General features: G+C 33.6%; 1 protein-coding gene and 1 long non-coding RNA gene across 2 annotated transcripts; one reads left to right on the top strand and one right to left on the bottom strand.

Annotated features, from left to right (window-relative positions):
* Positions 3,617–12,376, bottom strand: LOC107622699 (zinc finger CCHC domain-containing protein 8). The gene is made up of 9 exons (XM_016324682.2): positions 12,121–12,376; positions 11,585–11,925; positions 11,035–11,116; positions 10,789–10,864; positions 10,185–10,265; positions 9,565–9,701; positions 6,262–6,514; positions 5,413–5,476; positions 3,617–4,513 (listed from the first exon to the last, which is right to left on the bottom strand). The coding sequence occupies exons 2-9, from the start codon at positions 11,901–11,903 to the stop codon at positions 3,888–3,890; spliced, it is 1,638 nt and encodes a 545-aa protein (XP_016180168.1). The 5' UTR covers positions 11,904–11,925; positions 12,121–12,376; the 3' UTR covers positions 3,617–3,887.
* LOC107622238 lies at positions 16,242–17,026 on the top strand. The gene is made up of 3 exons (XR_001616143.2): positions 16,242–16,382; positions 16,479–16,534; positions 16,665–17,026. It is a non-coding gene; the product is annotated as an uncharacterized LOC107622238 (long non-coding RNA).

Genomic DNA, 18,196 nt, shown 5'->3' with positions numbered 1-18,196 from the left:
ATATTTAATTATTTATTTCTAATAAATTATTATATTACTGTTTATTATCAATTTATCTTTTTATTCCTGATATTATTATAAAGGGTCATATTTAAAAAATACTAGAAAACCAACACCTTTAAAAAAAGAATAATTAGCCAGTATTAGTTCAAAAACAATAAAAAAAAAATATTGACTACCTGAAATCTCTCGATTATAAAATATATTATTAGCCTTTGAAATTCTAATTCTTACTTTAAATTCGTGAATAAGATCTATTCTGTAAAGCTACAAAGAGACAAGTGCAAAATGTGATGTTGGTTTTAGAGACTTTTTGCAAAGCATCTGGGATGAAGATTAATGTGGAGAAGTCTAAAGCGCTTTGCTCCAAGAATGTCTCTGCAAGAAGGAAAGAGGTTTTCACTGGGGTATCCTCTATCAGATTTGTCCAGGATTTGGGCAAGTATCTTGGAGTTACCCTTAGCCATTCTAGGGTGACTCGTTCAGCTTTCAATGGTGTCTTGGATAAGATTCGGAGTAGGCTAGCAAGCTGGAAAGGGAGTTTACTCAATCGGGCTGGTAGACTCTGCTTGGTTAATCAGGTGGCATTTGGCTACTCTTTATTCTCCTTTATCTCAAAATCTGAAAGATAATATTCTCTCTTACAATCCAGATGAACAAGCAGGTCCGGAAGTGGGTTGGTATTGGAGTGGGTCTGCTGCCAAAGTCTATGACTCACGCAATGGTTACTTGTGGTTGTGTAAGCAGCTGTTTGGTTGGGAGGAGAGGGAGAATTGGCTTTGGCTTTGGCGTCAGCTTGTTCCGGAAAAGCATAAGTTTTTGGCTTGGTTGTGTCTTAAGAAGGCTCTTCCTACTGCAAGTTTTCGCTTTAGAAGAGGGATGTCGTCATCGGATAGGTGTCCAAGATGTCTTTCTAGCCAGGAATCGGTTATTCATTGTATTCGGGATTGTCCAAAAGCTCAGCTTGTCTGGCAAAGGTTAGATATTCCTTGTCATCCTTTGGATTTGAAGAACTGGTTCTTGTATCATAGCAGAGAGCACTCGTTCAAGTTCTTTTCGGGACTTTGGTGGATATGGCGAGTAAGGAATAACGACATCTTTAATCCCCATGAAACTTGGCCTCCGGAAAAAGTCATTTGTCTGGCATTAACTTCAGAAAAGGAGCTTAGAAATATTTTTGAATTACAACGTATGTCCCTTCCCTCTACTCTAAATGGTTTTTGGAATCCCCCATCCATTGGTACTTTTAAGATTAATTGTGATGCTAGTTATTTTGGTTCGGGTGATAGTGTTGGTTTTGCTTGTGTTATTAGAGATTGTAATGGGAGCTGGCAAAGGGGGTGTTTGGGAATGATTGAGAGTAATAGTATTCTTCAAGGAGAATTGTTTGCTATTTGGAGAGGATATCTCTTAGCTTGGGATGTGGGTCAACGAGATGTTATTTGTGAGACGGATTGTGTGGAAGCATTTAATCTTGTTACTCAAGATGGTTTTGGGTTTACTGATCCACTGGTGCTCAAAATAAGAGATATCATGTATTGGAATTGGCGTGTTGACTTTCGTTTGATTATGAGAGATGCAAACACGGTGGCAAATACTATGGCAAAGATGGCGATGAAGTTACAACTTTCGCATGTGGAGCTTCTTTCACCTTGGGAAGAGTTTAAGAGTTGTCTTAAACGGGACTGTCCCTCTATTTAAGCAGTTTCTTGTTTTGTTTCTTTTGTTTTTCTTTGTTTAATTTATTTCAGTCACCAAAAAAATTCGTGAATAAGAAGAAATTTAAAAATTTTAAACCCATCTTTCACTTCTCTAGAGCCTCCTTCAAATCCTTCATTTTTTCCTATTGTCCCTTAGAAGTTACAACTCTAGAATACACCAATAAGACAACGAGGAAAACGATTATTAGGAATACTTGTCACTAATCCAATTCGTAGCCTTCTATCTCTGAATTTTATAAATATGATCTAATTTGTAAGTTTATCAAATTGATTCGTAAGATCAGATTATGAATTTTAGAAATATATCTGCATTTTTTTTGTGTCTATATATCTGCATATTTGATTTACAAATTTGATTAAATAATAAAAATATTATAAATAGATAAAATATATTATAAAAAAGAATTGATGATATTTTGAAAATAAACAAATCTAAAAGAGTGAAAAAATTGATTTAAAAAAAGTTTTTTTTGTTTTATTTTATTACTAGTAATATCCAATATCCAATTATAACGTACTTAATGTTATGAAATATTGGAATATGAGAATGAATATGTTTATCAAAAATATTTTATAAATACAAAAAATCAACCATCGAATATAAAGTGGCATAATCATACCTATACATATTATACATATAGCATTGTCGTATATTTATCTAATTCAATTAAAAACACCTTCAAATAAATTTTTCAAAATTAAAAACTTTATATATATAATATTAGAATTTATGGCCTTACATTTTGAAAAACTACTTAAAAAAAACAAAGAGCTGAGACTAAGAGCATGCCTCAAACAAAAGAGAAAAAAAAATCAAAGAATTGTAATTACTTCACATATACTTTTTTGTAAACTAAGGCTTTTTTTATTGTTAAAAAGGGACAAAAATTATGTTAATCCAATAGATATAGGTCCACTATTAAGCATTTACTAATTTATTGTATTAAAATTAATTATTAACACAATAATCTCTCATCACATGGATAAATAGTATAAAGTAAATTGTCTATCCTGCAGTCATGCTTTAAAATATTCAAAAAATATCTCCTTCTGTGACACTTGTCATTACCACAAGTTACCACTACAATTCTATACTTATAGAAGTCAGCAGCCATCTACGTAGTAGAATTCACCTTATTAGAATCATGTTAAATATCAAAAGCTACTTTTAAAAAGTGAATATCTTACTGTTAAAATGTCATTACATGTGCATGATTTCATCGATTTTGTCAAAAATTGTCGGAAAAAGTAAAACTGGAAAGACATGACAATTGAATTAATTCTTAAAATGACCTTAAAATTTGACCTCCAACTCAATTTACTTCTTCAATTTTCAATTGACCTAAATTGTACCATGAAATTTTAAGGCTTAAGTCAAATTACTCCCTCCGTCTATTTCCGTCGCCAAAGAGATGACGTAACACGATTAAACGACGTCGTTTTGTTGTTTAGGTGTTTGTGCCTAAACAACGTCATTTTACTCCTCTCCTATTCTTCTTCCTCCTCCCCAATGTCTAAATCTCCCACCACCCCCATTGCCACCACCCTCAATCATATCTTCCAATAAAAGGGTGGGAGGTTCAGACATTGAGGAGAAAGAAGAAGAGGGGAGAGAAGTAAACCAACATCATTTAGGCGCAGCACGGCAGCAAAACGATATTGTTTAATCGTGCCACGTCATCTCTCCAATGATAGAAATAGACAGAAGAGTCAAATTGAATCACGCTTTAAAATTTTAGAATACAATTTAGGTCAACTAAATTGAGTTTGAGATCAAATTTCAGAAATTATTTTGAATGGTAACAATTGTTTCAACTCCTCCAAAACGAAAGGTCATGCTCGAAAGTCCAAACAATGGATCTTAATATTAATTTATAATACCACTGCAACGATTATTACAATTTTAAAAACTTAGACAATGATTTATATATATAAATGAGCCAACAGTAGATTATTTTACAATCCTTTCTGCAAGCAAACCAGAGTTACAAAATAGTTGAGGTCGGAAACCTAATAATAAAAGGAGTATGCATACAAAAAGCTACCAGAAACGGCTAAATATATGCCAACTTCCCTAGCACTTTGTACATTCCCTAACCTTGCATTTTTCTTTTTCTTTGGATACACCATGAAACAACCTACCAATATAATCCAATGGATTTAATTTCATCTCCAACTACGAGAGTAACGATCATCTGAGTGCATTCGAGATGTTCGATCATAATCTCTGTCGGGTAGGCTTCCAGAGGTTGAGCTTCCAAATCTACCAAAATCTCGGTCAAAGGAGGAAGAAAGCCTCTCTGAACTTGAGTAATGAAGAGAATGAAAGGAAAAAGGCCTGGAGGGTTCTTCTTCATGCAAAGGACTTCTCTTACCGTCTGAATAGGACCTCGACATTGAAGGACTCCTTGCCAAAGAATCATGCCCACCATACCTAGGATGAAAACTATGCGTATAGGAACCGTATCCTGGGTCCCCGGGGGGACCATCATCCCGGAAATCCCCAGAAGATCTTTGCTCACGAAAGTATCCTCTGCTGCCATAGTCTGAGCTATAATTTGATCTATGGTGTGTCCTTGAACTATTTGATGTATCTGAACCCGAGGGCCCGGCTGCCCACAATTTATCATCAGCATTTTTTGGAATAGGAGCATTTATTCCTGGGAATTCAATGGTCATCTTTCGTTTTGGTTTTGAATAATCAACTTCCACAATTTCTCCATCCTCTTGCTCTGCAATCTCCCTATCAGTGTAGATTGTAATACCAGAAGGTTCATCCTCATCATCCACATCTAAATTCCATACCATGTTATTGGAATAATTAATTAATTTGATAGACAAAATAAGAAAAAGGAAAAAGATAGAATACAGTACATGGAGCAAACTTTGACAAATAAAAGACTAAAAGAGACTTGCAAATAAGAGATAACAGCATGTGCAGCATTAAATTGTCTAAAAAATTACTATCATATATAAAAATTTAAAACATTTAAAACATTAATAAGTATCGAATCCAATACCATATATTATACACCACTTAGTAGTCTCGTGTCATGCCTACAGTAACTGACATCTAAAAATGAAATGCACTTGTGAAATCCTCACACATGACTTCACACCACTATTATATGAAAAGCGCATTTTTCTAAGAGCTTGTTTGGAATGCTAGGAATTAGAATTCACTCAAGAGTTGAATTCTGGTTCTTGCTTTGGAACAACTAAAAATGAATGATTTGAATTTCTTTGAGAATTCCAATTCCCATTTTTCCTTCATTTGTAAATCAGGCCAAAAAGGGTCTGATTTCCAAATCAACTCTCACACTCTTTAAATTAAATGCTATTCCATTAATATATTATAGTTATTCCAAATCATGAAATTGAATTTCAAATAGAAATGAATTCTTTTCTTAAAGGAAATAGAATTCTTTTCTCATGTTAAATGGTTTCCAAACAAGCTGTAAATAAATAAATAAAATTCTGTATTAAGAGGTATGTGAGCAAAATGCAAATATTTCTTGCTGTCTTGATCTTGAAGTTGCCAAAAGAGTTCAGCCCTTGGGTTGTTATATGAACAATTTCACTTGTTTTTAATTGGGTTTATATCAGAGGTTCAACAAAGTGATCATGAAAATAATTTTACAACTTTGGCCCTCTAAAAAAGGGTAATTAAGGTCAAAGAAATGTATTTTACCAAGATATCCAGGTGGGTACCCTAATTCCCGCATTCTGTTAAGCCAAGGAGGTGGATCAAGTTCCTGCACAAGAAAACATTGTATAATTTTATGAAAAAATAAAATAAAAATTATGATGTCTTATTACTCTCCATTGTATAGTTATGCAACCTATCAGTACAATCATTTTGCCAATATTTAGACTAGAAAATACAGTACAAACAAGTAGTTGAACAAGCAAAATATTATAAGCTACTTCACATGACATACCATAAATAAATCTATTCCTTGGGGGATTGTGTTACTAGTAGAAACAAATCACATTTTGTTGGTTAAAGAAAAAGGAGAAACTCATGATACCCCAAAGTTCAGTTCATCGTTAAAGGAACACTCTATCTATATTGTTAAGGACCAAATAAATATAAATTTCATGGGAAACTTAAGCAGTATATCTGAAATGGCATCTAAACTAAAGTGCACAAGTGTCATTTAGTTATTCATACAGGGTCAAGACACTCAACTTTTGAGTCACTAACTATCTAATTAACATTTTTCTTTCATCTCCTCTTTTCACCTTTCCATACTTCCGAGGGACTAGAGGAAGGTAACCACCCCAAGTCATGTGCTTCACTATACTGTCAACAGAAGTGCAATATAAATTCCTTGAATAGATTCTGAGTTTGTATGGATTCCTTGAATCCTTTTTTGCATACCCAAAGGATACGACCGTTTTGTTTTTCCCAATTTGGAATATATCCTGTCCTCCCCTAGTTAAATTTTCCCTAATTTCTCTTGATATAACTTTTTTTTTTGGGGGGTGGTGTGGGGAATTGAAGATTTCATTGCCTAAAATGAGCAAAAACTCTTACCCCCAAGCCCAAGAGTTGACGTGTTACATCATCAAGAGCACCTGGCCTCAAACCAGCATACTTTCCAGTTGGAGAATCCTGATAATATCGAGTTGGATTTCGAGAACTCGCATTCTGGTTTCGACGGGTCTTGTGCTGCTTGCGAGCAATATTGACAGCAGCACTGTCACGAGGCCTTGTACAATCTCTCAAGGAATGGCTGTAGGAACCACAGTTGAAACACCGGGCAGCATCATCCACAATCTCCAAACCACTACAATATGAAAAAGGAAGTTAAGTACAGCAGTTTCTAATCGAAATTTATCAAGTACAATCAAATAACTGGATGCTTCATCAGGAATTAATGACAAACATGTAAGTTCAAAATGCTGAAAAAATATAGAACATATCAGATGTGAAAGCAATGTAATTGGCCTAAGAAACCTCTATGCATTATGAAGAATCCAGAGATGTTCCCATAACCCCACAATGGTTGATCTTAACCCAATAAAATGTTTCTCCCCTTTTTCCTAACATTGGTGTGAAAAAGAGAAAAAACCTGGAACTGCTTTGATTTCTCTATTTAAATGATCATCCACAACTGTGAGCCCAACCAGAAGGAAAAGCAGCTCCTTCACATCATTAGGCACAAGGCACAGCACTACAAAAATACAAGATGCCAGAATTGTGGAAGCAACAGGAAAAATATATAAGCAACTGATATTTTCTTTTTCTTAACCATTGTGATAATGTAAGCGAAATTCAACTGAGACTGACAATATCCATATCCTTGCTTACATTGTATTAGCGTAACAGGCAGTCAATATTTCCCCATATGCTGCTCCCAATAAAAATTGAACAAAAACACCCGAATCTCAGTGAACTTCAGTTTGTAAATGAACTTTCCAAGTAAAAAGAATTAGGAGCATCCCCTGGTTCAAGCTGGTTGTCTATGTCCCAATATCCCAGGATAACACAGTAAAATAAATGATGTGTTCAAAGCATCAAGCAGCAGCTCTTGTACAGGTTTGAGAGCCACACATGGTAAAACCCCTCCCTTAAACACCGATATCAGCAAATCTTTCCAAAACCTCAAGAAAAAGAATCCTACAAGGTACATACATTATCCACCAAATGTCTATCCAAAACCTTGCCACCTTAATACGAACTCTAATGTTAAGGCAAATCATTGCAGAGAAACAGAAGCAGTACAGAAAATATGGGCTATTCTGCAAGCTATTTACCATAGACAGCTTAACTGATAAATCCTACCACCAAAACAATACACCATAGTCAGCTACAATCATCTGCCATACCATATAATGTGAGATAAAAATTACTGTAACTGGCCAAGTAAGGCTTTGCCTGAATGTCAGCATGGCCCTTGAGCCTAAGCTTCCAGTTCTTTCCTAAACACATGTATTCCCTTAGCCTTCTTAGCCACGAACACAGTTTGAATACTTCAGAAGATCAATAAGGGTGTTTCAAATCACCAAAAATCCGTAAGCTTTATTTGTACCTTTGAAGACATAAATTTGTCTATTCCAAAAGTCTTTATCTGCCTCAATGATGGGTCATCAAGCTAAAAATGGAAGGATGGAAGCTTACAATTTCCCATGACAGTAAGGACATGAATGAGCAACGAGATATTCTCTTAAATCATGTAGACCAAAAAATACTCACTACTAGATAACTAATTCCGGCATATAACCTAACATCAGAGAACTTTATGGTATTCATTACAAATGGAAGTTGTATTGCGGCATTCATTGTAAATGAAAGGAATGTCAGAGGATATAAATAAATCAATATTGTAACTTTGCTTTAAACACCACTTAAACCTCACAATAGCAGGCAGTGAATGTCTCAACCATTGCCAAAGAAGTGGTGAATGCTCGTTGGGATCTCCTACAGTGTGACACAGTTATGAACAAGATTTTTTAAGCCTCAACTATGGGCTACAGTAACCATGAATCTAAGCTGAAAATTGTCCTGCGAAAATTTGCAAAACATTATTGTAGATCCTAGACAGAAGTGTCTTTGCTGAAACACTAAAACCAATTGTTCTCATTCATCTTAAACACAAAACAATTGTACTCTATTAAGGGGGAGTGGTGTCAGATGGAATTTGGGTTAGAGTTTGGTAGGGGAGAGAGAGAGAGAGAGAGAGAGAGAGAGAGAGAGAGAGAGAGAGAGTTAGGGAGTTAGTTTATATTGGACAGCTAGAGAAGAGCCAAGTGTAGTTCAGACAAATCTCGAGAGGTAAGCATAATTTACCCTGAAATTAAATAATATATTACCACTCAACTGTTCTTAAATCAGCATATCCCAATAAAGATTTCAAAGCGGGTATGACCAACAGAAGGTCTTGTCCCAATTAATTTTCAAATTACAACACCTTTGGTAAAAATATTGTTTCCAGGTGCCAATATTTTCCAATAATTTGATCAAATACATAGCATTTTTACCACATCTCGGTCTTAGATGCTGCTGTAATACCAAATATTGTTGCCAAGCGCCAGTTTCTACCACTTAAAGGAATATGTCCAGCTTTAAATAGAAGACACTGGGAATACAGTTGCTAACTCGAAAATATGGACAAAATGATCTTTATAAAGAAGTATTGAAACTCCTCATTGCAGAGTAAATAAAACGAAAAAGATAGTGTCAAATACACTGTACACAAGAGTTCTACCAATTGCTAGTCTGCTCAAAGCAAGCTCCCAAAGAACCAAGAAGGCAAATTTTATAAAACTAAATAGATACTTCTAAAAGGAAACAGACTTTCTTTCTCAGATCATTCTCTAAACCATTAAGGGAATCTAAAATATGGGAAACCTAACACACTTAAAAGTATGAAGGTAATAAAATTAGAAATTTAAAATAGGAATAAATTTTTCAAGGCAGCATTTTAGTTATGATTCTTTTCTAGAACCACAAAACACAAAACTCTGGTGAGTAGCCACAGTGATCAATTGTTGAGCCATCAAGCCAAGGCTTTATGAGCAGTGCAACATCACATTTAAATAAGAATCAATGTTTTACAAGCCAACTGTTTAATTATGATTCTTTTCTAGAAGAAAGAAGAAACACTGTAGCCACAATGATCAATTATTGTGCTAGCAAGCAATTGTTGGATATGCACTGCACAGTTGCACATGTCATAATAAATATGGTATTAATTAATTAATAGAAAGAAGATACTTCCACTACTCATATTTCATATTATTTATATTTCAAACATCATAGAAGCACATGACCAAGAACTAGTAAATTAGATGCAACTAGTTTTCATCTAAAATAATAATAAGTGACAGCATATACCCATCCAAGTTACTTGAACCATCAGCTGAAGTCAATCCCAAAGCATATCCACGATCATATAGAGGTACAGAATTATCATCTACAGGTACAAAATCTTTATTCTTATCATTTCTTGTCTGTTTATCCATCCAGAATGACTGCAATATAAAGAAATTGGATAAAAAAAACTGGCATAAAAAACAATAATATTTTCCTGTTTTCTAAGGTGAATATTGTTAACAAGTGCACATATTAGTAATATGATAACATGCTAATTATCCTAATAATTTATGGTGTAACCGTAACTAGAGATGGGTTTCCACAATCCACATTGATATAATAAATAGTAATATAGTGCATTAAAATTAGTAACCAATAACAAAAATGGACTGACAAAAATAGAAGTGTTAAAAACAATAGAAAAATAAAAATGGACAAGGCAGTTATAACAAGACGCAATGAATGCACGCTGCAATGGCTACTGTAACTTATCACTACGACTATGCGAACCACAACTAAAACATCTATTCCGGGATAAATCAGATTACAACCATGAGAGTGACTGGACTAGTTTCCTAGCAGTGGAATTGAAAGCATACAGGCCCACAGTTAAGGAGGTTGTCATAAAAAGACTAACTTACCACAGCCGAGTTCTTTTCAAGGCCAACGTTCAGAGCAGGAAAAAATGTCTCCTCGCCAGATTCCAACACATCGCTAGGATCCTGGAGAGACAAACATAGCTAACTAATTCATATCATGGTTTGGGAAGCTAAAAAAGCAAAATAAATAGTATTCAAAGAATTGGCATCATTTGTTTGCCAACACATCAATGATCTAATCTAAGGATCCTTCCAATTCAAGTTCTCAAGATCACTCAAATTGTCTACAGGTCAGTTCCTACAAGACTTCGGTCAATCATAGACAAATGATGATTTCTTTTCTCATGAATATTCACAGAAGACAACTTTTGACAATAATAAAACTTTGTACCTCATTCATCCCACAAAATAAATACCTATCATATGTTTACCAATCACTGACACTACATGGACTGTAGCTCCACAATTATAAATATAAAAACTACAATTCTCATTCCAACCGCATGCTAATAAAGATATTCACATTTTTGTCTATTTACATGTTTTATTTTGATCATATTTTATTCTCTAATTACTCATTTAATCACTTTAAACTTTAAAGAAACATAAGCTTTCATCAAAAGAATTTTAAAACAACAGGCCTTACATTGGATGAAGAAACATGTTTAGCATGCCACTCTGACCACTGCTGTAGTAGCTCTTCAAGCTTCTGTCTACTAGCTCTGGAAAGGGTCAACACATAAAAAGTTAATCAATGAAACCTATCATTCAATTAAACTTAAAGGCAAGATCAGATATTTGACAATTAAAAAGATACAAAACTTGGTTTTTCAATTTTTTTTCCCCTTTCCATTTGCGTATAAAGATCATATCCTGTTGTAATATCACATACCTTGTTAGGGAATTATACACAAAATGAACTGATGGTTGATGTTCATCAACAGCAATCCGGGCTCGTTTAGCACCTAAAATAGCTATTACACATATTACGGAACTACAAGTCTTTTGAAAATAATAAGAAGCAAACCATCATCACCTAATTGATACTACATACTCTTGGTCTGATATGAAAAATCACATACATTGTTACAGAAAGGATTTACTGCAATGACAGCATACAGAACTTAAGAAGCACAAGAGAGACTAATTAATTTTCATTCAAGGAAATCAACTTTCTTCAACAAAGAATTATATATGCAACATTTTGGATGACCCCTGGTAAATGTGTTTGGTTGTTTTATTCTAGGAGCAATGGGAGAGAAGGGAAGGGGTTCCAACAGTAGCTGTGAGCTTATTTTCCTTCTTTAAACCCCTTTCCTTTCCTTCCCTCCCTCCTCCCCCTTCAAAAATAAAACCCACAGACACAAGCAGAAACTTCAATTGACTCTCCAAGCTACAAATCACTAGCACATAGGAGAATAGACAAACACACACAAGGATACATCTTCCATCCAACACACAGTTTCTGGTGGGACTCCCTTCGCCCTTCAAAGAAGACGAGAGGCTGCCATTCTCGCCATTCGCTCCTTTAACTTCCTCGGAGATCACGACAGTTTTGGTTACTTCGAAACCCACTTGCAAGAGAGGGGCACCGCACATGGTGGCGGCAGGCTCAGCAGAATCCTCAGCTTGGCATGGCGGCTTCTCATCTTCCAAAGAGCCACTTACACAGTTACTAGCTCTGCTCTTTTCACCTTCAGAACCCGAATCCATCTCCATATCCATTTCCATTTCCTCGTTCAACTGTTCGTGACTATCCATATCCAATGAAACCCCTTTTCTCCTAATTGCAGAGGATAAATAATAAATTTAAATTTTCATCAGAGAATTACACTGAAAAGGTGAATATATGCACCCGCAAACATGTACATATTGCTAGCATTGCGTGTTGGGTTAAGAGTTCAAAATGAGAGAGGGAAGTGAGTGAAGTGCGAGTGTTAAAACATGAACACAGAGAGAATTGGGGAAGAAACGTTACCGATTAAGAGAAAGGTAAGAAGAGACAAGAAGCTGAGTTGCGGTAAACGACGTCGTATTGGCGTGGCGAGGTGGAGGAGCGAAGGACGCGAAGGGGGAAGAAGCTGAGCAAGGGAGGTAAAATTGGAGGAACCCTAGAGCTGGGAAGTTAAAGCGTCCCTCAACTGAAATTTGATGGTGGATCCAAAATCCAAACGCTGCCCTATGAACAGACGCTGCGTTTTGGTCTATAACTACTTGCCACTTGCCACGGAAGATCCATGTGACTGCTAGTATTTTTTTTTTTGGTGACTGCTAGTATATTATAAAAGATAATAGTCAAATTGGTCTTTTAAAGATTATTTATTTTTTAAATTGATTCTCAAATAATTTTTTTAATCATATTAATTGCTAAAAGATAAAACGTAAACTAAATTAGTCCTTTCGCCAATTAAATAATGACGTATCACGTTAAGTACCATGTGTCATGATGGTATGGTAGGTTAATGTCATGTGTCACAAGATAATTAGTTGACGTGTCAAGTCAATAAGACAGTGACTGTCATTTGACATATCATAAATTTATTTATAATCAAATTAGTCCTTAAAAATATACATGTAAGTCATTTTTATCCTTAAAATTTTAAAAATTGATTAAATTAGTCTTTATATAAATTTTTTATAATATTAAATTTTTAATATTTCTTAATCCTACTCATTTTAATCTTATTTTTCATACCATAACAGTATTATTGAAAAATATTTTAAATTTAATATTATAAAAAAAATAAGATAAATTTATATAAGGATTAATTTGATCAATTTTTAATATTTTAGGGATGAAAATGACTTACGTGTGTATTTTCAATGACTAATTTGATTATAGCTAAATTTATGACATGTCAAGTGTGCCACATGTTACTGACCTAGCCCGTCAATCAATTATCTTGTGACACGTGGCATTAATCTACCACATTATTATTAAATTGACCAAAGATGATAAGAAATTAATTAGGGTTTAATAAATTCGAAGTATTAAAATCCAATGGAATGGGACAAGAAAAGGATGACACCAAGAAAAGGAATTTATTGGCATAAAAAGACACACCCCAAAAGATACCATAGAAATATAAAAGATAGATAAGGATTTTTTTTCTACTAGACCTCTAAGATACCTGTTCTTAGCAACCTAAGTCACCGGAAAAGATTCCCTACTAGACCTTCAAAGAACTTATCCTTGACAACCTAGATGGGATGAAGTTGAAGAAACTCCACGCAAAATCACCTTAGGTTGGATCTTTCAATTTTCTTCATGCAACAAGCGAAGCAAATCACTCAACTCACTTAATCACACAATAAAACGTGCTTAAAGCAATTGAAATTTATTCATAGAAAGTTGTGTAAATCACTAAATTGTCTCACAAAAGATGTTAAAATAGGCCCTAACAAACTAATTAAAAGATAAGATAAGATACTTAATTTGAATCTCTTAAAGATAAAATAACTAATTTAAATCAAATTTGATCTTATTGGATTAGTTCATATTTGATTTAAATTTTAAAATTCTAAAGATATGATAATTAATTTAAATTAGATTTGATCTTATTAGATTAGATCATGTTTGATTTAAATTTAAAATCTCTAAAATTACTATTAAACAAATCAGAAGTAAATCAAATCTTTCAACAAACTCTAACAGGTAACAGCAAAATAAATTAAAATAAATGTCTTAAAAAATTTGAAAATTAATAATAAATTATGCCTCCCATTAAATTTAAAAGAATAAATTACCATTTGTACCCATATAAGAATAAAACGACAATTGTAACCACGGAAGATGGCCTTCGTGTGCCAAGAGTACCCTAACGGATCAATTACGTAACCAACATCTGGGTACTCTTGGCACACATAGGCCATCTTCCGTGGTTACAATTGTCGTTTTTTTTCAGCGTCTGTATCTTTCATTGGTACAAATAGTAATTTATTCAAATTTAAAAAGTATTATTGGGTTTCTTATTGTCCTGCGTTAACCCAATGGGCCTTTTGACTTGTTGTCCTTTCAACACCACTGTTTTTGAGATGAACTATTGGTCTTTTTGATGTCCAAGACTAGCATGGTACAATTCTTCTAATATTCAAATATTTGAACATGACGGGATTATCATTCCGCCCCTTAGTTTTAAAATGACAAAAATACTCTTCTAACCATGTATCATCATCTCCCTCTTCAAAAAGATTTGTTCTCAAATCTTGGATGAGAACCTCTTCTTTCCTCCAAGGAATCCAAACGCAATCTTCGGGTTCAAATATCATGGTTTGATGGCTATTTTCTCCCCACTGAATTGTGGCTATATCCTTCATGTTACAAGTTCAATCTTTTCAACCATACTTTTACCATCTTGTCTAAAGTGTATAATTTATCTTTCTTCCTTTTCATCCATAATGCCTCTACAATTGACCAGTAAATCTACAAAACCTAGAAAAATTGATATAAAAATACTAGAAATTTCATGGTTAGATGTATGAAGAACTAAAGATTCTGTGAAATTCAATGATACTAATGCACTCCTGTCTAAGTTAGAACTTTCTAAATTTATTTCACAAGTGTGTTTATTGCTCTCAGTTTCTTTTTCGCTCATTGACTCCTTTCGCTCACTATTCTCCTCTTTTCTCTCAAAACTCTCACTTTCAATCAAACATGGATTCTTTTCACTCAAACAGTCACTCTCTTTCTTAGTTTCTTTTCTCTCTTATATTTTTTAAATTGCTCACATCCCAATGACCCTATTGAGAAATTCTGCACTTTTGAATCTTTCAATGACACATCTCTATGTACAACATACTAAACAAATTCTTCCATCTTTGACTTTAAAGAAGATTTAAAGATATGTGTAGAAGAAATCATCTTCTTATGTCGATCTAAAATATTATTCTTGAAATCAGAAACTTTGACTTTTGTCTTATCCTCACATTTTGCTCCTTTTTTATTAACAAAACGTGTTTAAAGTAACTGAAATTTATTCATCAAAAATTGTGTAAATTGTCTCACAGAAGATATTTAAATAGCCCTTAACAAACTAATTAAAAGATAAAATAAGATAACTTAATTTAAATCTCCTAAAGATAAGATAACTAATTTAAATCAGATTTGATCTTATTGGATTAGATCAGATTTGATTTAAATTTTAAAATCCTAAAGATATGATAACTAATTTAAATCAAATTTGATCTTATTATATTAGATCATATTTGATTTAAATTTAAAATCCTTAAAAATACTACTAAGCAAATTAAAAGTGAAATCAAATCTTTCAACAAATTCTAACAGCAAAACAAATTAAAATAAATACCTAAAATATTCAAAAATTAATAATAAATTATACCTCCCATTAAATTTGAAAAGCATTATTGGACTTCTTGTTGTCCTGCCTTAACCCAATGGGCCTTATGACTTGTTGCCTTTCAGCGCCACTGTTTTTAAGACGGACTCTTGGTATTCTTGATGTTCAAGACTAGTATGGTACAATTCTTCTAGTATTTAAATATTTGAAAGTGACAAGATTGTCATTGTCCCTTAACTCTAAAATAATGAAAATGCCCTCATGACCATGTATCAGAAAGAGTTTCGACTTATGTTTTATCTTTCAGGGGCTAATATGACTAAAAAATTCATTTGAGAACTAGTTTAAAAAATGAGTGATCTTTCAGGGACGAATTTGACTATTAACCCATATTATATACGATACAACTATATTTTTCTTTTCCATGGTATCTACCAGCCCGACACAGTAAAGACTAATCCGTCGTGAATCGGAGCTTCATTTAAGGATTTGTTTTTAGCCAATAAATTACTTATTCAAACAAACTAATGAACTAACTACTAGACTTGTAAACCTCGCGAAATTAATAAATAATTAGCCAATAAATTAATTATTATTCAAAAAAATTAGAAAATTAAATTTTATGATTTAGAGAAGTAGAAATACTAAAAATACGAATTTTGACATTAATTTTAACGATTTTGACTCAAAATAAGATTAACGGACCGCACCAGTCAAACCAGACCCAAACCGAGCCTAAGGCCTTATATATAAACCAAGATCCAGCCTTCTTCTCCCTAATAATTCCTTGGAAGCACGTCGAACTTGTGGGAGAGGAAGGAAACAACATAACCCTTCCAAAAATTCAATCGTTCGTAACTTTCAATCCGGAGCTCTAATTGACGAGCTGTTAGTGACCACATGTTTATCTCTAAATTCTCTACAAAATCTTTCGAAGAATTTGGTAAGCACTTTACATTTTCTCACTCATACCTTCTCTATTCAGTTTCAAAAGTTGAGAATTTGGGTATTGAAAAATTACATGATTTTGATGATTTAGGTGAATTCTAGCGGTGTATATTCATTGGATTTTGTCTATTTGACTCGTGGTTAACGGTAAAAAAACCCTAACCCTTGTGAATTGATGATTTAGTGAGCTCAATATTAATTATAGTGACATTGTGTGAAATTAGACTGTGTTCTTGTTGATTTAGAGTTTAATTGGGTGATTTGAAACGAAATCCAGGTGATTAAGCTTGAGGAATTGACATTTGAAAGCTTGGAGTTTGTGAAAGGAGAGGTTTTTGAGGTGTTACAAGTTTAGGGAGGAATTGGTCAAGGTATGGTTTTAGTTTCTCGTAGATAATATATAATGTTTTTGTGAAAACATAGGCTAGATGACCATAGGATATGTTGAAAATGTGGGGATATGTTAATGCTAGAAACCTTGATGAAAATGTAAAATTATATTGCGAATGATTCGATGAATGATGATTTTGTTGAGTTGGTTATAGGAATTGTGTTAATTAAAGTTATTAATAGGAGTTGATGAATGTGAGTATAGATGATGAAATATTGAGGATTGGTTGAGTTATGTGTGTGTGTGTGTGTGTGATGAAAGATTGAGGATCGGTTGATTGTGTGAAAGTTCTAATTTTAAAGGAGATGCTGTCGAAATTTTTATAAAAATTAGAGATTTGGTTTGAAGTATTATTTAGATAAGTATGGATAAAAGAATTATATTATTTGACTTCAACTTATAAAGAAAAGAAATGCATTATGTTTTAGAACTTGATTTATTAAGAAAAATTTTAGGTTGGAGTTTCAATTTATCAAGAAAAGTATTATGTTTTAAGTTTTATTTAGTTAAGAAGAGAATTATGTTTTGAGTGTGAATGATTGATGAACAGAATGAGAGGTGTGAGATGAGGATGAATTTGATATAAAAATATTTTGTGGAGATCGTGGTTATTTACCGCCCACTAGATTTGATAAGAAATTGTTTTGTAGGGATCGTGGTTATTCACCGTCCACGTGTGTGCTGTTTTCCAATTGAAAACGTCTGTGGGGATCGAGGTGGTTTACCTCCCGCAGATGGTGGGGACCGAGGTTGGCTATATAACCAACATATGAGACTCCTCAGCTATAGGGCAGGCATACATCATATGCATATGTGTGTTTTGTTTGATTGTGCGTTAATTGGGCTTGCCTATGTGATTAGTATGCTTACTTGCTATATTTAATACTTGTTGTATCTGTATCCTACTTGTATTTGCTTTGTTTGTATTACTTGTCTGTACACCGGAGTTTTGGAGAATTTGAGGAAGGCGAAAATTAGGGCTTAAGTTAGAAAGGAATTAGAAATAAGAACCTTAGATAACCTACTCCGCTTATGGTTTTCAATTTATAAACTTTAAGATTTAAATCTGAGTGTTGGAGTTCTAGGATCGTCTCTGACTTTTCTAAGACCTTATATATTATGTATATAGGCACCATTACCATACTTAGAACCTCCAATTCTTATTCCATAGCTATGTTGTTTTCAAATATAGATTGAGATGTGCCTCGATGAGCATCTGGAGGTTCTTATGGCAAGCGTTACTTTGAGATATATACTTATGCTTATATATGTATTTATACTCCAACTAGCCTTAACTTTACAGGTTGCATCCGGAGCTCGATATTCTGTATTTTTGTTTTTTGGTACTCGACTCTTTGTATATATTCATGTCTTACTCTTGTCTTTTCTCCAATTTTACATTTTCGAGTATAATGCAC

This window comes from Arachis ipaensis, chromosome B10, assembly GCF_000816755.2.
Source record: "Arachis ipaensis cultivar K30076 chromosome B10, Araip1.1, whole genome shotgun sequence".
Taxonomy (NCBI): Eukaryota; Viridiplantae; Streptophyta; class Magnoliopsida; order Fabales; family Fabaceae; genus Arachis; species Arachis ipaensis.
Note: the sequence above shows the minus strand (reverse complement) of the source record. Positions and strands in the feature narration are given on the sequence as shown.